General features: G+C 40.6%; 2 protein-coding genes across 2 annotated transcripts; one reads left to right on the forward strand and one right to left on the reverse strand.

Annotated features, from left to right (window-relative positions):
* The first annotated feature begins 3042 nt into the window (after positions 1-3042).
* LOC103938536 (probable UDP-arabinopyranose mutase 5) lies at positions 3043-16457 on the forward strand. The gene is made up of 3 exons (XM_009348553.3): positions 3043-3416; positions 14891-15020; positions 15120-16457. The coding sequence occupies exon 3, from the start codon at positions 15252-15254 to the stop codon at positions 16305-16307; it is 1056 nt and encodes a 351-aa protein (XP_009346828.2). The 5' UTR covers positions 3043-3416; positions 14891-15020; positions 15120-15251; the 3' UTR covers positions 16308-16457.
* On the reverse strand, positions 9253-9941 carry LOC125469984 (heat shock 70 kDa protein 18-like). The gene is made up of 2 exons (XM_048568292.1): positions 9795-9941; positions 9253-9732 (listed from the first exon to the last, which is right to left on the reverse strand). Exons 1-2 carry the CDS (start codon positions 9939-9941, stop codon positions 9253-9255), a joined length of 627 nt encoding a protein of 208 aa, XP_048424249.1.
* Positions 16458-18398: the final 1941 nt, after the last annotated feature.

An 18398-nucleotide genomic window follows, 5' to 3' on the forward strand; every position in this document is an offset into this window, starting at 1 on the left:
AGGGAAAGTAGCTACGATAAACATATTTAGACAATTGGTTTAGAGATATGATCATTTTTCAGTAACAACATATCATATTTCGGGTACATAACGATGACATAACATAACACAATACAACAATGATATAATGAAGCATAATAAACAGTGATCATTTTTGTACTTAAATGTCAAAATATGTATATTGCAACTAATTTGCCTTTTTGTTCCCTAATCCACAAATTCTAATGCTGACTCAATCTTTAGAATGTGCAGGTCATGTGGGTGATGAAGGTGCAGATTATGCAGAGCTTCCCGTTTCAAACATTGCACGTGAATCTACAAATTCTGGAATATCATCCAGAAATGATGTTACAATGCCTTCAAATGGGGTTAGAGCTTAATTTATGTCTTTCGAAGATTAACTAATTTCATATGTACTAGCTCATAAATTTCTGGGGGAAACAATCTTTACATCGATTTATTCTCCATGTAATGTTCATGGTGAGTCTATTTGCATGCTTGGGCACGTATTGTTTGTAGGTTGACGCTACTCAATTACATTGTTACGTTACAAGTTTTACCTAGAATGCCAGAAATTATACGACACTGTTTGCAAAACGACATAAGTAAATTGACATTTAACAGGATAAAAAAGAAAGTGTACACCAAACGCTATGAAAATAAGAGAATCTATATGTTTCGCAGATTATTGAATTGTTTGCAATTATTTATACTGGATATCACTGCTTTACAGATATTGTACCTATCGAAGAAGTGTATTTGTACTTCAAATTGTTTCTATAATGTTGCGTCACGATGGCTGAGTTAATTGATTTATTGCATCTGTAATCTAATGTGACTGAAAGCTGAGTTAATTGACTTGCATCTGCAGGTACTGTATGATGAGACGAAAATATGGGTGAAGATCGACGCTATATGAAGTATAGTCGGATACAAGGGCACACCCCATGCAACATGCATAGAGGAACTAAAGGCTCTTTACCTCTTCACAGGTGTGGAACCCCCTACAGTATCATTTAGTAACCCTCCTGATCTCGCACAGGTTAATCACAAACTTCGCTTTCTCATGTCCATAATCGGAGTTAAATTGGACTCGTGAATTGCTGGCAGCTTGTACTTGTAGATTTTTTGTTGTTTGTTTCCGGTTTGATGTCACACTAAGAGCATTAATAGAGTTAGATTGTGCGTATTGGTTTAGCATTTGTTAGCTGCAGATACCAGAAAACGTGTTGATCCAAAGTTTGTGATCCCCGGAAGCTAGAAACTGTTGAGGTTTCTCATCCTCTGCCATTTCATCGGCAAGCGTCCCGTAGTTGTAAGCTATCTGTAAGAGTTGTATATTTGGCTCTACTTGTGCAAATTTATGTTGCTCTCTAATAGATATGGAATCCACATGTTTTAATGAGTCATATATTAGAGAGGTGAAACAACTGTAGTATAAAAAAATTTGGTAAGTTTGGTAAGTTTAGCATTGCTCAACTAAACATAACAAAATGGACATTGCTCGGCTTTTTTCATTAGTATAAAAAATTTGGTAAGTGTAACATTGTTTAGCTAAACATAACAAAATGAACACTACTCGACTCTTTCTATTTTTCATATAAGAAGTCGTTCCTCCTTCTTAACAGTTTTAAATGCCTACATGGACAATGTTGTTTAGGAATTGTTCGTTTGAGAGTGATTTTTGACTCTCTTATTTTTGCATATTGAACTTCCCTTTTCCTTTCGTTCTTGGATTGGATGTAACATTAAACTTGGAAAATATAATTAAGCAGAAGAGGTTAGAAGAACAAAAGGAAGTACGAAAATTAATTACCAAAAGGAAGTAACAAAATTGCTTTTCTTTTTAGAGTTATAAGAGCCTAAATCTAAAGGTCCTTTATTACAAGTGGATACATTAGCTCTGTAAAAAATAAACATAAGGTACATTATTTCTGTTAAAATTAATTAATATGCACTTTATTTCTTGTAAGAGTAAACTATTAGATACATTGTTTATTGTAAAAATCAAACAATAGTTACATAATTAACCGTGTTGTTTTCTCCCTCAAAGAGTTGATCATTTATCTTATCAAGTATCAAATTGAACTCAGCAATTGAAATCACCTATGAAACTCAAATGTCGCACCGTAAAAATCTAGTTTCTACAAAATTGGAATTATACTCAATTTTCTTGACAAAAATACTTACGTTAAGTAGAACTTCATTGGTTTTGCAACCAATAAATATATAGTGGGAGTTGACAAAAAATCGTTGCATAAAAAAAAAAAAATTTATTAAGAAGGGGAGGGAGGGAAGGAATCTAAATCATTACCAAATTTTTAAAAAGGAAAGATTTTCAAAGACGCATAGATAAAACGCAACATTATAAATCCGTTCTTATTTACTAAGATATTAGGCTAAACGGCTCGTTCGATAAGTGTTTTTAAACCACTACGAGTGATTTTAAGGAAATATTTTTAAAACCAATTTTTTGTAAAATTACAAGTTAATCATGGAAAAACACTTGAAGTGTTTCCAGTAAGAAGCACTAGAGGAATTGCTTCAAATGTGTGTAGAACCCAAAAATATTTTTTCTGAAAATACTTGCAATGGTTTAAAAGTACTGACCATCTCCAAATGAGATGTAAAAAATATCACGTAGACATATAACGGAACAAATAATATATCATTTACTTCAATCGAGATGTCAAATATGACATGAAAAAGAAGGCTAAGCTAACATGAATAAAGATATGTCAAATTTGAAGCTGCCTTTAAATTTGATTTTTTCTATTTTCAAAGACATTTCACCTGTCTTACCTTAAATGTTAGCGTATTTAAGTATTCTTTTATTATTTTTAAACCAATAACAACCTAACTTTTATTATTTTTGTTTAAAAAAAAAACATAAATGAAGCAATAAATTTTAACAATATGACAATATATCAAACTGACAAATCAGCCATCAAATTTAAATTTTATATTTTGTGAAGATGCTCTTATTAAACGGCGAAAATAAAACTTCATCTAGAATATCCAAAGCTTAAATTAAATGTGTCGGTTACTCGAGCGAACACAAGTGACGAGCACACACAAAATCGCAGGTGGCCATGAGAGACGGAGATAGCCACAGTCCGAAATCTCGAAATCTAAGAAGTCCTCTTCCTTCTCTCCATCTTCCCTGCAGTCTCTGCAATCCCGGACAAATCACGTTGGACCATTTCTTCTCTGCTATTAATTTTCTAGAGAGAGAAAAAGATATAGAGAGAGTGTGTGATTTCCAATTTTCTATGCACAAATATGTTCATACGAATGAGTGAATGAGAACTCCGCCTTCTCTGCTGTCTCTCACCATTGACTCAGCTCTCCTCAACCTCCCCAGCATATCCGATCTCTCTCCTCTCCCTGACCACATCCTCCTCGATCTCTTTCAGGTACTCTCTCTCTTCCTCTATTTCTTCCTTCATCTTTTCAGCTTTACATGACCAATTGGTAATTTGGTCTTCTTGTTCTTGATTTTACCGCGAAAGTAACTTCCTTTGGGGTCTCAAATGGATTGCTTTTTGTTTTTGGGGACATGGGTGTAAACACGAATTTTTCCTGAAACCAGAGAGACAAGAATACGTGTACAAAATATATATTTTGTATTAATGATTTTGGGGTTACAATCTCTTTGTAATTTGGTCCTCTGATTCTATCTTCGAAGGGTGTACGTTTGTGGATGAATTGTTGATCCAAAGGGCCGTCGGGGCTTGATCTAAGGATGAACAGTTGATGAATGATGAACACTTTCTTCAAGGGGCCGTCGGGGCTTGATCTTGAGTTGGTGGGAGTTCTTCAAGGGCCGTTGGGGCTTAATCTTGAAGGAGGATGGATGATGAACGATGAACGGATGTGTGGATTTGTTGAACACTTTCCTCAAGGGCCGTCGGGGCTTGATCTTGAAGGATGAACGGATGATGAATGAATCTTCAAGGGCCGTTGGGGCTTGATCTTGAAGGTTGATGGATGATGAACGATGAACGGATGTGTGGATTTGTTGATCCAAAGGGGCCGTTGGGGCTTGATCTTAGGATGAACGGATCTTCAAGGGCTTCTGGGCTTAATCTTGAAGGATGAACGGATGATGAATGAATCTTCAAGGGCCGTTGGGGCTTGATCTTGAAGGTTGATGGATGATGAACGATGAACGGATGTGTGGATTTGTTGATCCAAAGGGGCCGTTGGGGCTTGATCTTAGGATGAACGGATCTTCAAGGGCTTCTGGGCTTAATCTTGAAGGATGAACGGATGTGTGGATGATGAACACTTTCCTCAAGGGCCGTCGGGGCTTGATCTTGAGTTGGTGGAAGTTCTTCAAGGGCCGTCGGGGCTTGATCTTGAAGGTGGATTTTACGAAGAACGAAGATTGCTTTCTTGATCCTTCGGGATTTGCTTGAGAGCTTTAGAGTTTCAAGGCTTCTTTCTTTCTTCCTTCCTTCTTTTCTTCTTTTCTTTTCTCCTTCTCCTTCCTTCTTTTTTTTTTTTCTCCCTTCTCCTTCCTTTCTTCTCCCTCTTCTCCCCAAATGAATGCCTTTGGCCTCCTATTTATAGAATTCCAAAACTTGATTTTTGGATTTAAATAATCAGATGAAATAAATCATTTCTGCCAGGTATTGACACGTGTCATATTTGATGACTTTTCCAATTTATTTCGATTTTTCGTTGAGGCACACGCTACATGTAAAATTTATGTGACACGTGAACATTGAAATTTTAATTATTGGTCAACATTCATTTCACCGAAATTTTGATGTCTACAAATGCCCCCACTTCAAGGCGCGTCGTAGACATGTGCTTGTCACGTGTGGAAGATGCGTTTTGAAGTCCCTTAATGTAGATGTCAACCCAAGGGCCGTTGGGGCTTGATCTTGAGTTGGTCTGAAAATTTCTTCAAGGGCCATCGAGGCTTGATCTTGAGCTTGACTGGAAGATTTTCTGGTTTCCTCCAATCGTTGATTTTCCACAGGCTTAATCTTGAACTGGGCTGGAGGATTCTTTTGGTCTCCTCCGAAGGTCTGAACTTACTCCTTTTATCTGGAGTTGAATTTGATTCAAGGGTGGTGAACACTTGATTTTGAATCGGACTTGTGATTTCTTCAAGGGCCATCGAGGCTTGATCTTGAACTGGGCTGGAGGATTCTTTTGGTCTCCCCCTACCGTTGATTTTCCTTTGTGCTACTCTTGAATTGGGTAGCAGGATTCAGACACATGGCAGGCAAGCAGGAGGTGGAAGTGATGACCTGTTTCTTTGTTCAATCTTTCCCCAATTCGTATTGAAGAGGGTAGATCGGAAGACTGACTCCAAGTGCCGTCTGATTGCTCTTTTCACTTTGTCATGCGAGTAATAACAAGGACAAAGGAAAGGACATGGAGAAAGCATGATATAAGATACCTTTGCTTTTGAAGAAGCAGCGAATGAATCAGCACATATATTTGTTGTGCTTGTCTCCACATGCTTTGATGTATCATTTTCATTTGTCTTACTTGCTCCCTTTGCAGAAGTGGTATTTCCTTATGCAGGTTTGGCATCTTCTCGTGTAGTATTTGTCCTCTGATGCAGGAATGGAATGCAACCTTTGCATTTAAATGGTGCTTCAAAACATTACTTCTCCGCGACGATGAGTACTCGAGAGCAATGCAAGGTAAGCAACCAGGCAAAGGTTCCAGGCAATCAGTTCCAGGTCGGAAGTTTGATTTCAGGTTCCGACTGATAACTCTATTTCCCCTTCTCCTGCATGTAAGAGCAAGGACAAAGAAAAGGACAGGGAAAAAGCATGATATGAGATACCTTTGCTTTCGCCCTTGATGATATGAGATACTTTTGCTTTTGAAGAAGCGGTGAATGAATCAGCACATGCTTCCATCTACCGTTTCCTCCTGGGTCATTTGTACTCCAGGCATCTGGTATCATCTTTGGGGAAGAGGAAAAAATTGAGTATTTTGAGATGTTTTGCTGGGAGTGTACTCTCGGAGGTGAGGAAGAGTTGGACATTTTTTTTTTTCCGCAGGTCTGCCTTGCCATAAAAGATGAAGGTCGACATATATAGGGATTTTCCCAATAGCCAGTGGTGGTACTGTTCTTTTACCCTTGTCGACAAACGTTTTGATCCCGCAAATTCGGCTTTTTGAAATAGTGACGACTCTTCGATCTTTGAATACGCCTCTTTGATTTCTGAACGACGCCTCTTCGATTTCTGAACGAGCGTCTCTTTTGACAAAGTGGCACGCGTTTTCTGAAAAGCAGAGAAAGCGTCGCCGAACTTTGCGCTTGTCAGCTAAAGATGTGTAGCTGTGATGATGACCTCCACGTGATCTTTTGACAAAGTGGCACCCGTGCTCTGAAAAGCCGCGAAAGCGTCGCCAGCCTCCACGTGTTTTCAACTTTGTCGGAGATCTTTTGACAAAGTTGAACGCGTTTTCTGGAAAGCCGAGAAAGCGTCGCCTAACTTACGCCGAAAAATCCAGCTTTTGAGATTTGCAGAGCGGTGTCTCTTCACTTTTGAACAAGCGGCCCTTCGATTTCTGAGCAAGCGCCTCTTCGTTTTTATAGAGGTATTGATCACCTCTAACATGCACACTTCGAAGGTTGCTCATTCCTGAAAATCATCTCCGGCCTTTTGAGTTTTAACTTCATCCACCCATCTCTTTTAACACCTTTGAAAAATGGCTAACCCATCGAACCTTAGCTTAGAATTGAGTCTTAGCAGTGATCCGGTTGCGCCGCTTCAAGGTAATGTATGGTGTCCTTCTTTCTTATCTTCTAACGGTCCTCTTACAGGTGAAGACTCCGTGATGCAGGACGCCACAACAGCTACAATAGTAGCTAGGAACCTCCTTACTCCAAAAGATAGTAGGCTGCTGTCGGGACGGTCCGATGAGTTGGCCGTTCAAGAGTCCCTCGCTCTTAGTGTTCAGTGTGCGGGCTCTGTGTCCAACATGGGCCAACGCCTGCTTGCTCGGTCCCGTCAGGTGGAATCATTGATGGCAGAGGTGGAAGATCTTAAGCAGGAGATTAAACAGCTTAAGTACGAGAATAGAAGTTTGCATGTGCTTGCAAATAACTATTCGTCGGGCATGAAGAGGAAGCTTGATGAAATGCAAGAATCTCAAGGTCGCATTCAAAGTGACCGTCAAAGGCTTGCGTCTTTCTTCCAGAGGCACATTTTTCCGGCGTCATCAAGCGTTCCACCAAGTATTGGGGCCTCGAATGATCTATCTTCGGTGCCTCCGGCTCTTGGAGTTTGGCCAAGTAGTGGGGCTTCACGTACACATCCTTTGTGAAAGCTTCAACCCTTTTTTTTTTTTTTTTTTTTTTTTTTTTTTTTTTTTTTTTTTTTTGTACACAATTGTAATTTCTCGAAAATCAATGAACATGCTTTGTTTTTTTTTTTTTTTTTTTTTTTTTTTTTTTTTTTTTTTTTTTTTTTTTTTTTTTTTGTTTTTTTGTACACAATTGTAATTTCTCGAAAATCAATGAACATGCTTTGTTTTATTTAGTGTATTGTGCTAAATACAGAGAAAACATGTACAACACCGTCCATCATCATTTTTTATTCTTTCCTTTGCTTTCGGTGGCGCTGATCCACCATTTATATATATATATATATATATATATATATATATTTCAGATGGTGCCAGAAGCATCATCATTGTTTTTTTTTTTTTTTTTTTTTTTTTTTTTTCTTTCTTTTTATTATATATACATTTTTTTCACATGGTTCCAGAAACATCATGATTGCTATTTTTTTTTTTTTTTTTTTTTTTGAAAGATGCTTCCCAGCATCATGATTACCATTTTTTTTTTATTATTATTTTTTTTCTTTATATGGCCATCTGCAAGGCTGAGTTCGTGGGTGAAAACCCAGGCGAGTCCGAGAGAAGACGGAGGAGATCTTTGGGTGTGAGTTGACAAACTTTGATTTTGTTGATCTCATTCAAAGGCAGCAGCAGAAGCAAGCAGACGGATGAGATCTTTGAATGTGAGTTGACAAACTTTGATTTTGTTGATCTCATTCAAAGGCAGCAGCCATGGTGGAGGTGCAGAAGCAGCCAGATCTTGAGGCAGAGTGTAAGGCGTCGAGTTTGAAGACCGGCTAGTCGTTTGACAGCGGTCAATGAAACTTCTTCGCCGATTTTGATCATGGTGGCCAGGGTGACGAGCTCGAGGTTTGTTGGCAGCATGAGGAGGTTAATGATCAAAGAGAGAAGGCCACGCTACTCATCCTTAGAGAGAGACAAACTGCCCATACTGCAACATGAAGATCTTACTGGGCTAGATGGGCAGAATGGAGAGCATGGACGAAGAGCTCAACGAAGACGGAGACGGTTGGGGGCTTGGTGGATTTGTCGCTGCGTTTTGGGTGAGATCTCAGTTGTGTTTTTTTTTTTTTTTTTTTTTTTTTTTTTTTTTTTTGTAGTGCTGCAAATGTCTCCATTAGTGGAGATGAAGAAGGAACACTCCGCGGGAGGAGTTGACATCGGCAAAGACGGCAAGGATGGTTGCTGCTGCAATCGGTGGAGGCGTTGACGGGCAGCGAACAAGCTACTGTTGGAGTTTGAGCTCCATTTGCTCCTCCACCACTGAAGCCTCTCTGCGTTCTCTGCTTATTCACCCCAATGGCAGCTATCACCGCAGTATGCGTCCATCTCCTACCTTTCAAGCACATCCGTTGCGGTAGAGACGGCAAGGATGAAATCGAGGGGAATTTCTCAAGACACCCAACTCCCCCTGCCATTTCTCTTTCCTCTTTAACCATGTCCGTCGTCTTCTCCGAGCTTCTTCAACACTTCCTCCGTGACCGTGACCACCGGGAGATTGGCCACCACCTGTTTGCTCGCAGGCGGCATCATCATCCACTGCTGCGGATCCGACGGAACCTGTTGTGGGTGCACTCCTCCTGATGGTTGTTGCATCATGGTGAAGATAAAGGCGGGTGTTTGGGTACGGGGATAAGGATGTCCTCGTGTTGGAGGAGGAGGCGAGGTGGAAGACAATGGAAGCAGCCGCCATGGCGGCGGCGGTTTCTCCGGTCGAGATCGGACCCGGGATTGCTGGTGGCAGTGAAGGGTCGAGAGAGAAGGCAGGCGACGGGGAAGCTGGCCTGGTGGGTGCGGGCGCAGCTGAGAGAGCTCAGAGGAGTTTGTCTGGTAAAATGGAAGGGTAGCCAGAAGGAGTGGGAGTGAAGGAGAAGAGGAAGAAGACAGAAGTGGTAGGATTCTCCGGCGAGCTTAACCGGAAAAAGTGGTGTTTTGTGGTGGAGGTTGGGAATCATTAAAGTAGGCAGGGACTGTGACAACAGCGTTCTTGATGGTGCTGCCAAGGTAGGCCTCGGCGATCTCACGCATCTTGATGAGAACCATAGACGAGATTTCCTCGGCGGCAAAGAGCTTGTCTTCTCCCTTGTAGGAGACTCCGATCATGGGCTTGTCACCAGGGCCGGAGGTAACCTTGAACGGCCACAACTTCATGTCGCTCTGGACAGAGGCATCAGAAATTCTACGACCAATCAACCTCTTAGCATCGAAGACGGCGTTGATGGGGTTCATGGCGACCTGATTCTTAGCGGCATCTCCGATCAACCGCTCGGTATCAGTGAAAGCAACGTGCGACGGGGTGGTTCTGTTACCCTGGTCGTTGGCGATGATCTCTACACGGTCGTGTTGCCAAACACCGACGCATGAGTATGTGGTGCCGAGATCGATTCCGATGGGTTGTAGTGGACGGTGTCAGAGAGCTGAGAAATCCCATCTTCCTGAGCCGACTTCATGACCATTTCGAGCTGCTCGAGCTTCTCCGCCACGTCGGCCATGTCGTCTGACCGAACCTCCCAAAACGGCAAGCAGCTCAGATCCCGGTTGTGTAGAAGCTTCTCGGCGATTCCGAGCAATCGCTCGGCTTCTACCCTGTTTGGATCCATGGATTCCCTGGCTTCGGAATTCTGGGAAAGCAAATGCCAAATACCGAAATGGGGAAATTGGAAACAGAGGTGTTTCTACTTCTACTTGCAGAGTGTTATTGATTGGGTCTAAAGGGTCCAAGAGGCCATCCCAGTTGTTTGGGCCGAGAAGTAAAACATTTACATATATATATATATATATATATATATATATATGTTTTTACTGTTTTTTTTTTTTTTTTTTTTTTTTTTTTTTTTAAAGTAGAGAATATATATATATATTTTTTTTCCTAATACATAGTAACATATGTATTTCTTTTTTTTTTTTTTTTTTTTTGAAACCAACAACATGTAATTTTTTGTACAAAGAACGCAATAATATTGACTTTCATTAATCACTTTTACTACAACCTCATTTTGATGTGACTGAACTCAAAATTAAACGTTCGAGCTACCTACGTACCCTTCCAACGAAGAGATCAAGTCGAAACATAGTTCAAACGTTTTTTTTTTTTTTTTTTTTTTTTTTTTTTGATAATAAAATTGACTTTCTTTAATGAAACATTTATTTATTTATTTTGATGTGACTGTACTTGAAGTTTTGAAGTTTCAAGTTGCCTACGTACTCTTCCAAAGAAGAGATCAAGTCATAACGTAGTTCAAATGAGTGATGGTTTTGATGATGATTTTGATGATGATTTTGATGATGATTTTGCCGTACACAGTTTATGCTCTTGCGGGCCAGGAGCGTTTGCTGTCGCCTTTTATGCTCGTGCGGACAAGGAGCTTTGGTTGTCACCTTTTAAGCTCGTGCGAACGAGGAGCTTTGGTTGTCACCTTTTAGGCTCGTGCGAACGAGGAGCTTCTTAAATTTGTCAAACAATCTTAGAGGGGCATTCCTTGCAATCTTCATAGCAAGGAGTCTTGACTGAGTGATTGAAGAAGTCTTTGGGGAAGAAATCGCGCATCGTGATGGCAACGGACGATCTTTGTGTCATAACTTCGTCATCCTCCACACTTTCATGTAGCTTTGAAGGTTGACGGTAGTTGCTTTGCCCCCTTTCCGATTGGTGAACTTGTGGAGGAGACCCATGTTTCTTGTGCATTTTCTTTGGAGTGACATAAGTCCATCCTTCAACTTCACTTGACTTGACTGACATGGTTTTGGAGCATGCCCCCAGCGGTTGAGGTGAAGATTTTGAGTTCAAAGAGCCAGAAGTGACGGTGGTATAGTTTGACTTCACCACATCATTAAGATCTAGCTCGATGATCCCTTTCTGAGCCAACTTCATGATGAGATCTTTTAGCACAAAGCACTTTTCCGTCGGATGACTAATGAAGCGGTGGAATTTGCAGTACCTTGGACTGTCAGTACGGTTCATCTCTTCTGGCCGTTTGCAGTCAGGGAGGTTGATCACCTTTTTGTCAAGCAAGTCTTTCAACATGGCAACCACGTCAGAGTCGGGGAATGGATAAGTCTTCTCCTCAAGCTCCTTCAAAGTGCGTCTACGTGTCTCTTGATCACGAAAAGCTTCGGTTTGAATCGCCTTGCTTCGTGTAGGGATTTTGACTGGAGTTGTGTTGACCGTCATTGCTTCCTTGGTGGGTTTCCACGTAGCCTTATCCACCTTTGGCCCCAAAACTTTGTCATTCTTGTAGTCGGCGATCTGTTCTTTCTTCCCATGACGGTTGATGCTTAACTCCATGTCATGGGCGCGGGTGGCTAACTCCTCAAATGTTCGTGGTTTGATGCCTTGAAGGATGTAGTGTAGTCCCCACTGCATGCCTTGAACGCACATCTCAATGGCAGAGGTTTCAGAAAGCCGATCTTTGCAATCCAGACTTAGAGAACGCCATCTATTTATGTAGTTGACGACAGGTTCATCTTTCCACTGTTTCGTGCTGGTCAGCTCTAACATGCTTACAGTACGACGAGTGCTGTAGAAACGGTTGAGGAATTCCCTTTCTAGCTGGTCCCAACTGTTGATAGACTCAGGTTCGAGGTCAGTGTACCAGTCAAAAGCGTTACTTTTCAGCGAACGCACGAACTGTTTGACGAGGTAGTCTCCCTCTGTCCCAGCATTGTTGCAAGTTTCAATGAAATGGGCGACATGTTGCTTCGGGTTGCCTTTTCCATCGAACTGCATGAATTTTGGGGGCTGATAACCCCTTGGCATCTTCAAAGCATCAATCTTCTTGGAGTAAGGCTTTGAGTACAGTACGGAGTCATGCGAGCTTCCTTCGTACTGTGTCTTGATAGTGCTTGCAATCATCTCCTGTAGTTGCTGGATAGAGAGAGATCCCATGGACGCCGTTGCTTGGTCTAGTTTCAGCTTCTCTTCGACTTTCTCTGCTGGAGGCTCCTCTTCTTCGTCGCCTTCTTTCTTTAATAGGCCAACAATTGGGTCGACTTTCACGTCGAGCTGCGCATCTAGTTGGTTGACGAGTGCGGCAATCTGCAAGTCCTTCTCTTCCACAGTCCGTGTGAGCTTTGCAATTGCTTCATTCATCTGAGCTAGCTGCTCCTCGATTGAAGTTGCTCCAGTAGTCATGACTTGCATGGTTGTACTGCCGCTTGAATCAGCGTCGGAGAGTAGGGACTCTGAGTATTTCCTTGGGCTCTCCCCTTTTGATGCCCTTAGCGAGGCTAGGGTGATCACAGGCTCGTACCTCAGGTGCTCTTGTTCCTTTGACAGAGTTAATGCAGGGGCGGAAGCCGCGGCAAAAAGATCTCTTGCCTTACTTCGGGTTATGATGCCCGAAATATCACCACTTGCGGCGATGATGTTCTTGTTCTTTGCTTTGATTGCAGGAACAGCTTGATCCTTTCTTGATGCCATTTGCGTTTTTGATGATTTGAGGATAGAGATGAGAGGTAGAGATTGTCCCACTGGGCGTGCCAAATTTGTAAACACGAATTTTTCCTGAAACCAGAGAGACAAGAATACGTGTACAAAATATATATTTTGTATTAATGATTTTGGGGTTACAATCTCTTTGTAATTTGGTCCTCTGATTCTATCTTCGAAGGGTGTACGTTTGTGGATGAATTGTTGATCCAAAGGGCCGTCGGGGCTTGATCTAAGGATGAACAGTTGATGAATGATGAACACTTTCTTCAAGGGGCCGTCGGGGCTTGATCTTGAGTTGGTGGGAGTTCTTCAAGGGCCGTTGGGGCTTAATCTTGAAGGAGGATGGATGATGAACGATGAACGGATGTGTGGATTTGTTGAACACTTTCCTCAAGGGCCGTCGGGGCTTGATCTTGAAGGATGAACGGATGATGAATGAATCTTCAAGGGCCGTTGGGGCTTGATCTTGAAGGTTGATGGATGATGAACGATGAACGGATGTGTGGATTTGTTGATCCAAAGGGGCCGTTGGGGCTTGATCTTAGGATGAACGGATCTTCAAGGGCTTCTGGGCTTAATCTTGAAGGATGAACGGATGATGAATGAATCTTCAAGGGCCGTTGGGGCTTGATCTTGAAGGTTGATGGATGATGAACGATGAACGGATGTGTGGATTTGTTGATCCAAAGGGGCCGTTGGGGCTTGATCTTAGGATGAACGGATCTTCAAGGGCTTCTGGGCTTAATCTTGAAGGATGAACGGATGTGTGGATGATGAACACTTTCCTCAAGGGCCGTCGGGGCTTGATCTTGAGTTGGTGGAAGTTCTTCAAGGGCCGTCGGGGCTTGATCTTGAAGGTGGATTTTACGAAGAACGAAGATTGCTTTCTTGATCCTTCGGGATTTGCTTGAGAGCTTTAGAGTTTCAAGGCTTCTTTCTTTCTTCCTTCCTTCTTTTCTTCTTTTCTTTTCTCCTTCTCCTTCCTTCTTTTTTTTTTTTCTCCCTTCTCCTTCCTTTCTTCTCCCTCTTCTCCCCAAATGAATGCCTTTGGCCTCCTATTTATAGAATTCCAAAACTTGATTTTTGGATTTAAATAATCAGATGAAATAAATCATTTCTGCCAGGTATTGACACGTGTCATATTTGATGACTTTTCCAATTTATTTCGATTTTTCGTTGAGGCACACGCTACATGTAAAATTTATGTGACACGTGAACATTGAAATTTTAATTATTGGTCAACATTCATTTCACCGAAATTTTGATGTCTACAATGGGAAGGCTTGATTTGGTGAGATCCGAATTGGGTTTGTCTTAGTTTTTGAAATTTGATGTTAATCGATGTGGGTTGGATGAATTGCTGATATGCATGATGGATGTTAGGGTTTTCTACGTCTTTTGGAATTCGGGGTTGTTTCGTAATAGCATATGTATGTTATCATCCTGCAAACATTTCCTGAATTATTCCTTGCAAAGATTTCGTTCTCGCTATTTATGTGTCTAACCTTGGTAATGTTGAAGATGTCTAGCTTCCTGAATCTTGGAGTGCTACCTGTATATCATTTAAATGTGATGACTTTGGCAATGTTTATGTTCGATCTGTTCATCGTGTGGCTCCACATGATCAATCATGGGACTAATGTGGACTGACTATGATCAAGATTTTTGTGTTTCCTTCAATATGTTGTAAAAGATTGCTCTCATTGATCACTTGGACATTGTCTATTTAGCAGAGTGAAAATAACAACATCCCGGTCCTCAGCCCCCAAAACGATCCCTCTCCCCGTTGTGAAAGATCAGCAAGTTTTTTCTGTGTTTGTTTCATTGTGAAACGTTGTGCTTGATGAGAATCATGGATTGGAATTTCAAATTTAGCGGAGCTTGACAAATATCTAATAAGTGAAAACCAGAACAGCATTTTTTCATCGTCTGATGTTGTAGTCGTTTTTTCCTTCTTGCCTTCTATGCTGCTGTATGGGTTTGAGACATTTGTTGACTTTGTAAGCACACCTTTGTCATTTTGCCTTTCTGAGGTCTCTATATGCTCCTTATGCTTTCGTTTTCATGTATGATTATGCTTTTGGTATATGGGAATGGTAACATTCAGTTTAATGGCAGAAAACTTTGAGAGCTGGAAAGCTAAATGAGAAAGTATTGAATCTGTTTGTAGCAACTGGCAAGGATGAAGTCCTTTCATTAATCCAGTCACTTAATATTCGGCAGACCCTCACCCCTGTGCTTCCTACCAGTAAGTTTTGTTTGAAAATTTCCGGTGTCCTTCCTTTCCTGTAACCTTTGAACCGTTTTTGCGGGCTTCACTTCTGACCTTCAATAATATCTCTTGCAGGGTGTTCTGAAAAGTTTTGAGATTGGGCGTTATTGTGTGAGCACAGTATATAACATTTTGAAGACAGAGATCAACTAATTAAAGAAAGCACGTGCAAGTTTTGTTGTTTGTTCTCACAACGCCTGTTTGAAGATGTCTGATTCAAGCATCAACCCTAGTGAGGTTGACATCGTGATTGCCGCAATCAACTCCGACCTGACACCATTCTTGAATGAATGGAGACCAATATTCTCCCCGTTCCATCTGATTATTGTCAAAGACCCTGATATGGATGGGGAGCTGCATGTTCCAGAAGGATTTAACGTGGATGTCTTTAGCAAGTCTGACATAAACCTGATGGTGGGCTCTTCCCATTCCATTCTCTTCTCTGGTTACTCATGCAGATATTTTGGTTATCTAGTCTCAAGGAAAAAATATATTATCTCAATTGATGATGACTGCGTCCCGGCTAAGGACAACAATGGTCATATAGTAGATTTAGTGGCACAGCATATTGCCAATCTCAAAGCTCCAGCTACCCCGTTCTTTTTTAACACACTCTATGATCCGTACCGGAAGGGAGCAGATTTTGTTCGTGGTTACCCATTTAGTCTGAGGAGTGGGGTTACATGTGCACTATCGTGTGGACTGTGGCTCAATTTGGCAGACTATGATGCACCAACACAGGCCCTCAAGCCAGAGCAGAGGAATTCTCGATATGTGGATGCTGTAATGACTGTTCCGGTGAGATCCTTAATGCCTGTAAGTGGAATCAACATTGCGTTTGACCGTGAGGTGGTCGGACCAGCTTTGTTTCCAGCTTTGAGGTTGTCGGCAGAAGGAAAGATCAGGTGGGAGACAGTGGAAGATATATGGTCCGGAATGTGTGTGAAGGTCATATGCGATCACCTGGGAATTGGTGTAAAAACTGGGATTCCTTATGTATGGAGAAAGGAAAGAGGCGACGCCATTGAAAGCTTGAAGAAAGAGTGGGAGGGTGTGAAGCTGATGGAGGAAGTGGTTCCTTTCTTTCAGTCAGTTAGGTTACCACGATCAGCCGTGACAGCAGAAGACTGTGTTGTCGACATGGCAAAGGCGGTGAAGGAGCAGTTGGGAAAGGTAGATCCTATGTTTGTTCGTGCAGGTGATGCCATGGCAGATTGGGTGAAGCTCTGGAAGTCGGTGGGATCCCGCACACTGGGAGTTTAATGGCTAAATTTTGATTCAGCCTCTTCTGTTTTTGTTCCTTCTTTATTCATTACTGATTTTTCTAAGCTTCTAATGTTGATCTCCCTTATAACTAACTGATGTTGAAATTATGTGGGTGGAAATAATTGATACCTTGTTTGTTGTTTTTCATGAAGATGGTTTCTATGATTTGGTCTTTTATGTTTTTCTAACTACTATTTTTTTAATACAAGCGATTAGTCTATACTAAATTAATCTAAGGAGATTCGAAATTGGGTATAACGAGAGAAAACATTGCTCTTGTTAACTTGGCTAAGCTCAGGTTGGCGTGATTTTCTAATTACTTCTTTGTGTTGGTAGTTTGGTCAAAATGGATGATAGTTTTAGAATGCTTGATCAATTGATCTAAAGCTTCATGATATATCATCAGAACATTAGGAAAAACCATATAAAGAAACACGGTATAAAAAAAAAGATCCGTTTATGAAACTTTTTTTTTTTTGGATGATCACAAGAAAAGCTAATATAGAGCATGTTCAAAACTGGTTCTATAATCGTCCGTTGCAATATATAAAAAACAGTTGATTTGGAAAGTCTGTAAGAAATGAAATGTCACAATATTTTTTTTCTACATGTAAGAAATGGAATCATCCATTGTGATATATAAAAAATAGTCGATTTGAAAAGTCTATAAGAAATGAAATGTCACAATATTTTTTTTCTACATGTAAGAAATGGAATCATCCATTGTGATATATAAAAAATAGTCGATTTGAAAAGTCTATAAGAAATGAAATGTCACAGTATTTTTTTTTCTACATGTCAAAGTGATTAAAAAGAAAGAATATCTTTTACGTACCCACCCACCCAGTTTAGCAACTTTTTTTGAAATGATACAAAAAAAAATGTCTCAATTCACAAAAGAAACATTCCCCTCTAATGAATGTTATAATGGGTGATAGTTTTAGAATGCTTGATCAATTGATCTAAAACTTTATGATATATCATCAGAACATTAGGAAAAACCATATACAAGCTGATCCGAAACATGCATAAAGAAGCATATATTTAACAATGGAAAAGTTATTTTCGCACATCTTTTCCTCTTTTTGCACTCTTTTATTAGAATTTTTGGATTAATTAAATCAATGAAAAATCAAAAGATAGAAATAAACAATACTGTGTAAAGAGAAAAGGGCACGTGAAAATCATTTCACTGAATGAGAACTGTTCAAAAGCATGACCTAATTACACAGTTAATCAACTGGTAAGAAAAGAAAACCTTCTCTTTTTTTTTTTTTTTTTAAAGAAAATTTTTATTATTAAGGCATGAAAATTTGAAATTATTACGATTTAGGAGGGGGAGTTTTGAACTCAAAACACTGAGGTGGAAACCCAACACCCTAACTAGAGATAAAAGTAAGCCTAATTAGTAGCTGCATTATTCATTATTCCTTGTAGCTCTGCTGTGACTTCCTTCATAGTTGGCCCTTCTTCACCTCTCATCCTTAAGCACTTGAGTGCAAGGTTAGCAACTTCCATCAGCAGCTCGACATTTTCTGTGTTAACAGCGACTTGATCATCGAGAATGTCGAGCAAACGATCCTCATTCATATGAGAAACAAAATACATTGCCAGATTTTTTTCACGCTCCGGCCTTGAAAAGCAAATGACCTACTTACCAGTTAGCAGCTCCACCAAAAAACGACTCCAAAACTATAAATGTCACTCTTTTCTGTTAGCTGGCTACTCTGAGAGTATTCTGGATCCAAATATCCAAATGTTCCTCGTACTAACGTAGTTAACTGACTCTCATCGATGGGAATAAGACTTGTGAAGAAAGTTGAGGTTCCACCATAAAACTAATTAGCAATATGGGGAGTACCCCAACCTCTTGTAAGCTTATGCAAAGTCCCTCCTCTTATCAATATGGGATTCATTTTCAACACGCTGCCTCACGGGTGGCGAATTTTCAAGTCTAACATATAGACAACACAAATCTTGTGATGTAAAGCATGTGTGGCTGTTGAGCTTTATGTAACCTATGTATATGTACCTTGGCAACCACCAGCGGAGTAAGGATTCCCTTTGTAACCCTGTTGGCATTTGCAG

The sequence above is a fragment of a genome, unplaced genomic scaffold, assembly GCF_019419815.1.
Source record: "Pyrus x bretschneideri cultivar Hongxiangsu unplaced genomic scaffold, Pyrus_bretschneideri_v1 Contig48, whole genome shotgun sequence".
In the NCBI taxonomy this organism is placed as follows: Eukaryota; Viridiplantae; Streptophyta; class Magnoliopsida; order Rosales; family Rosaceae; genus Pyrus; species Pyrus x bretschneideri.

What these genes read in the sequence shown, in the direction of transcription:
- LOC125469984 (XM_048568292.1), bottom strand. Translation starts at nt 9,941, where the DNA reads ATGGATCCAAACAGGGTAGAAGCCGAGCGATTGCTCGGAATCGCCGAG. An exon ending in AGCTCGAGCAGCTCGAAATG is followed by an intron (nt 9,733 to 9,794) that starts GTCATGAAGTCG and finishes CCACTACAACCC; the next exon opens with ATCGGAATCGATCTCGGCAC.
- LOC103938536 (XM_009348553.3), top strand. Translation starts at nt 15,252, where the DNA reads ATGTCTGATTCAAGCATCAACCCTAGTGAGGTTGACATCGTGATTGCC.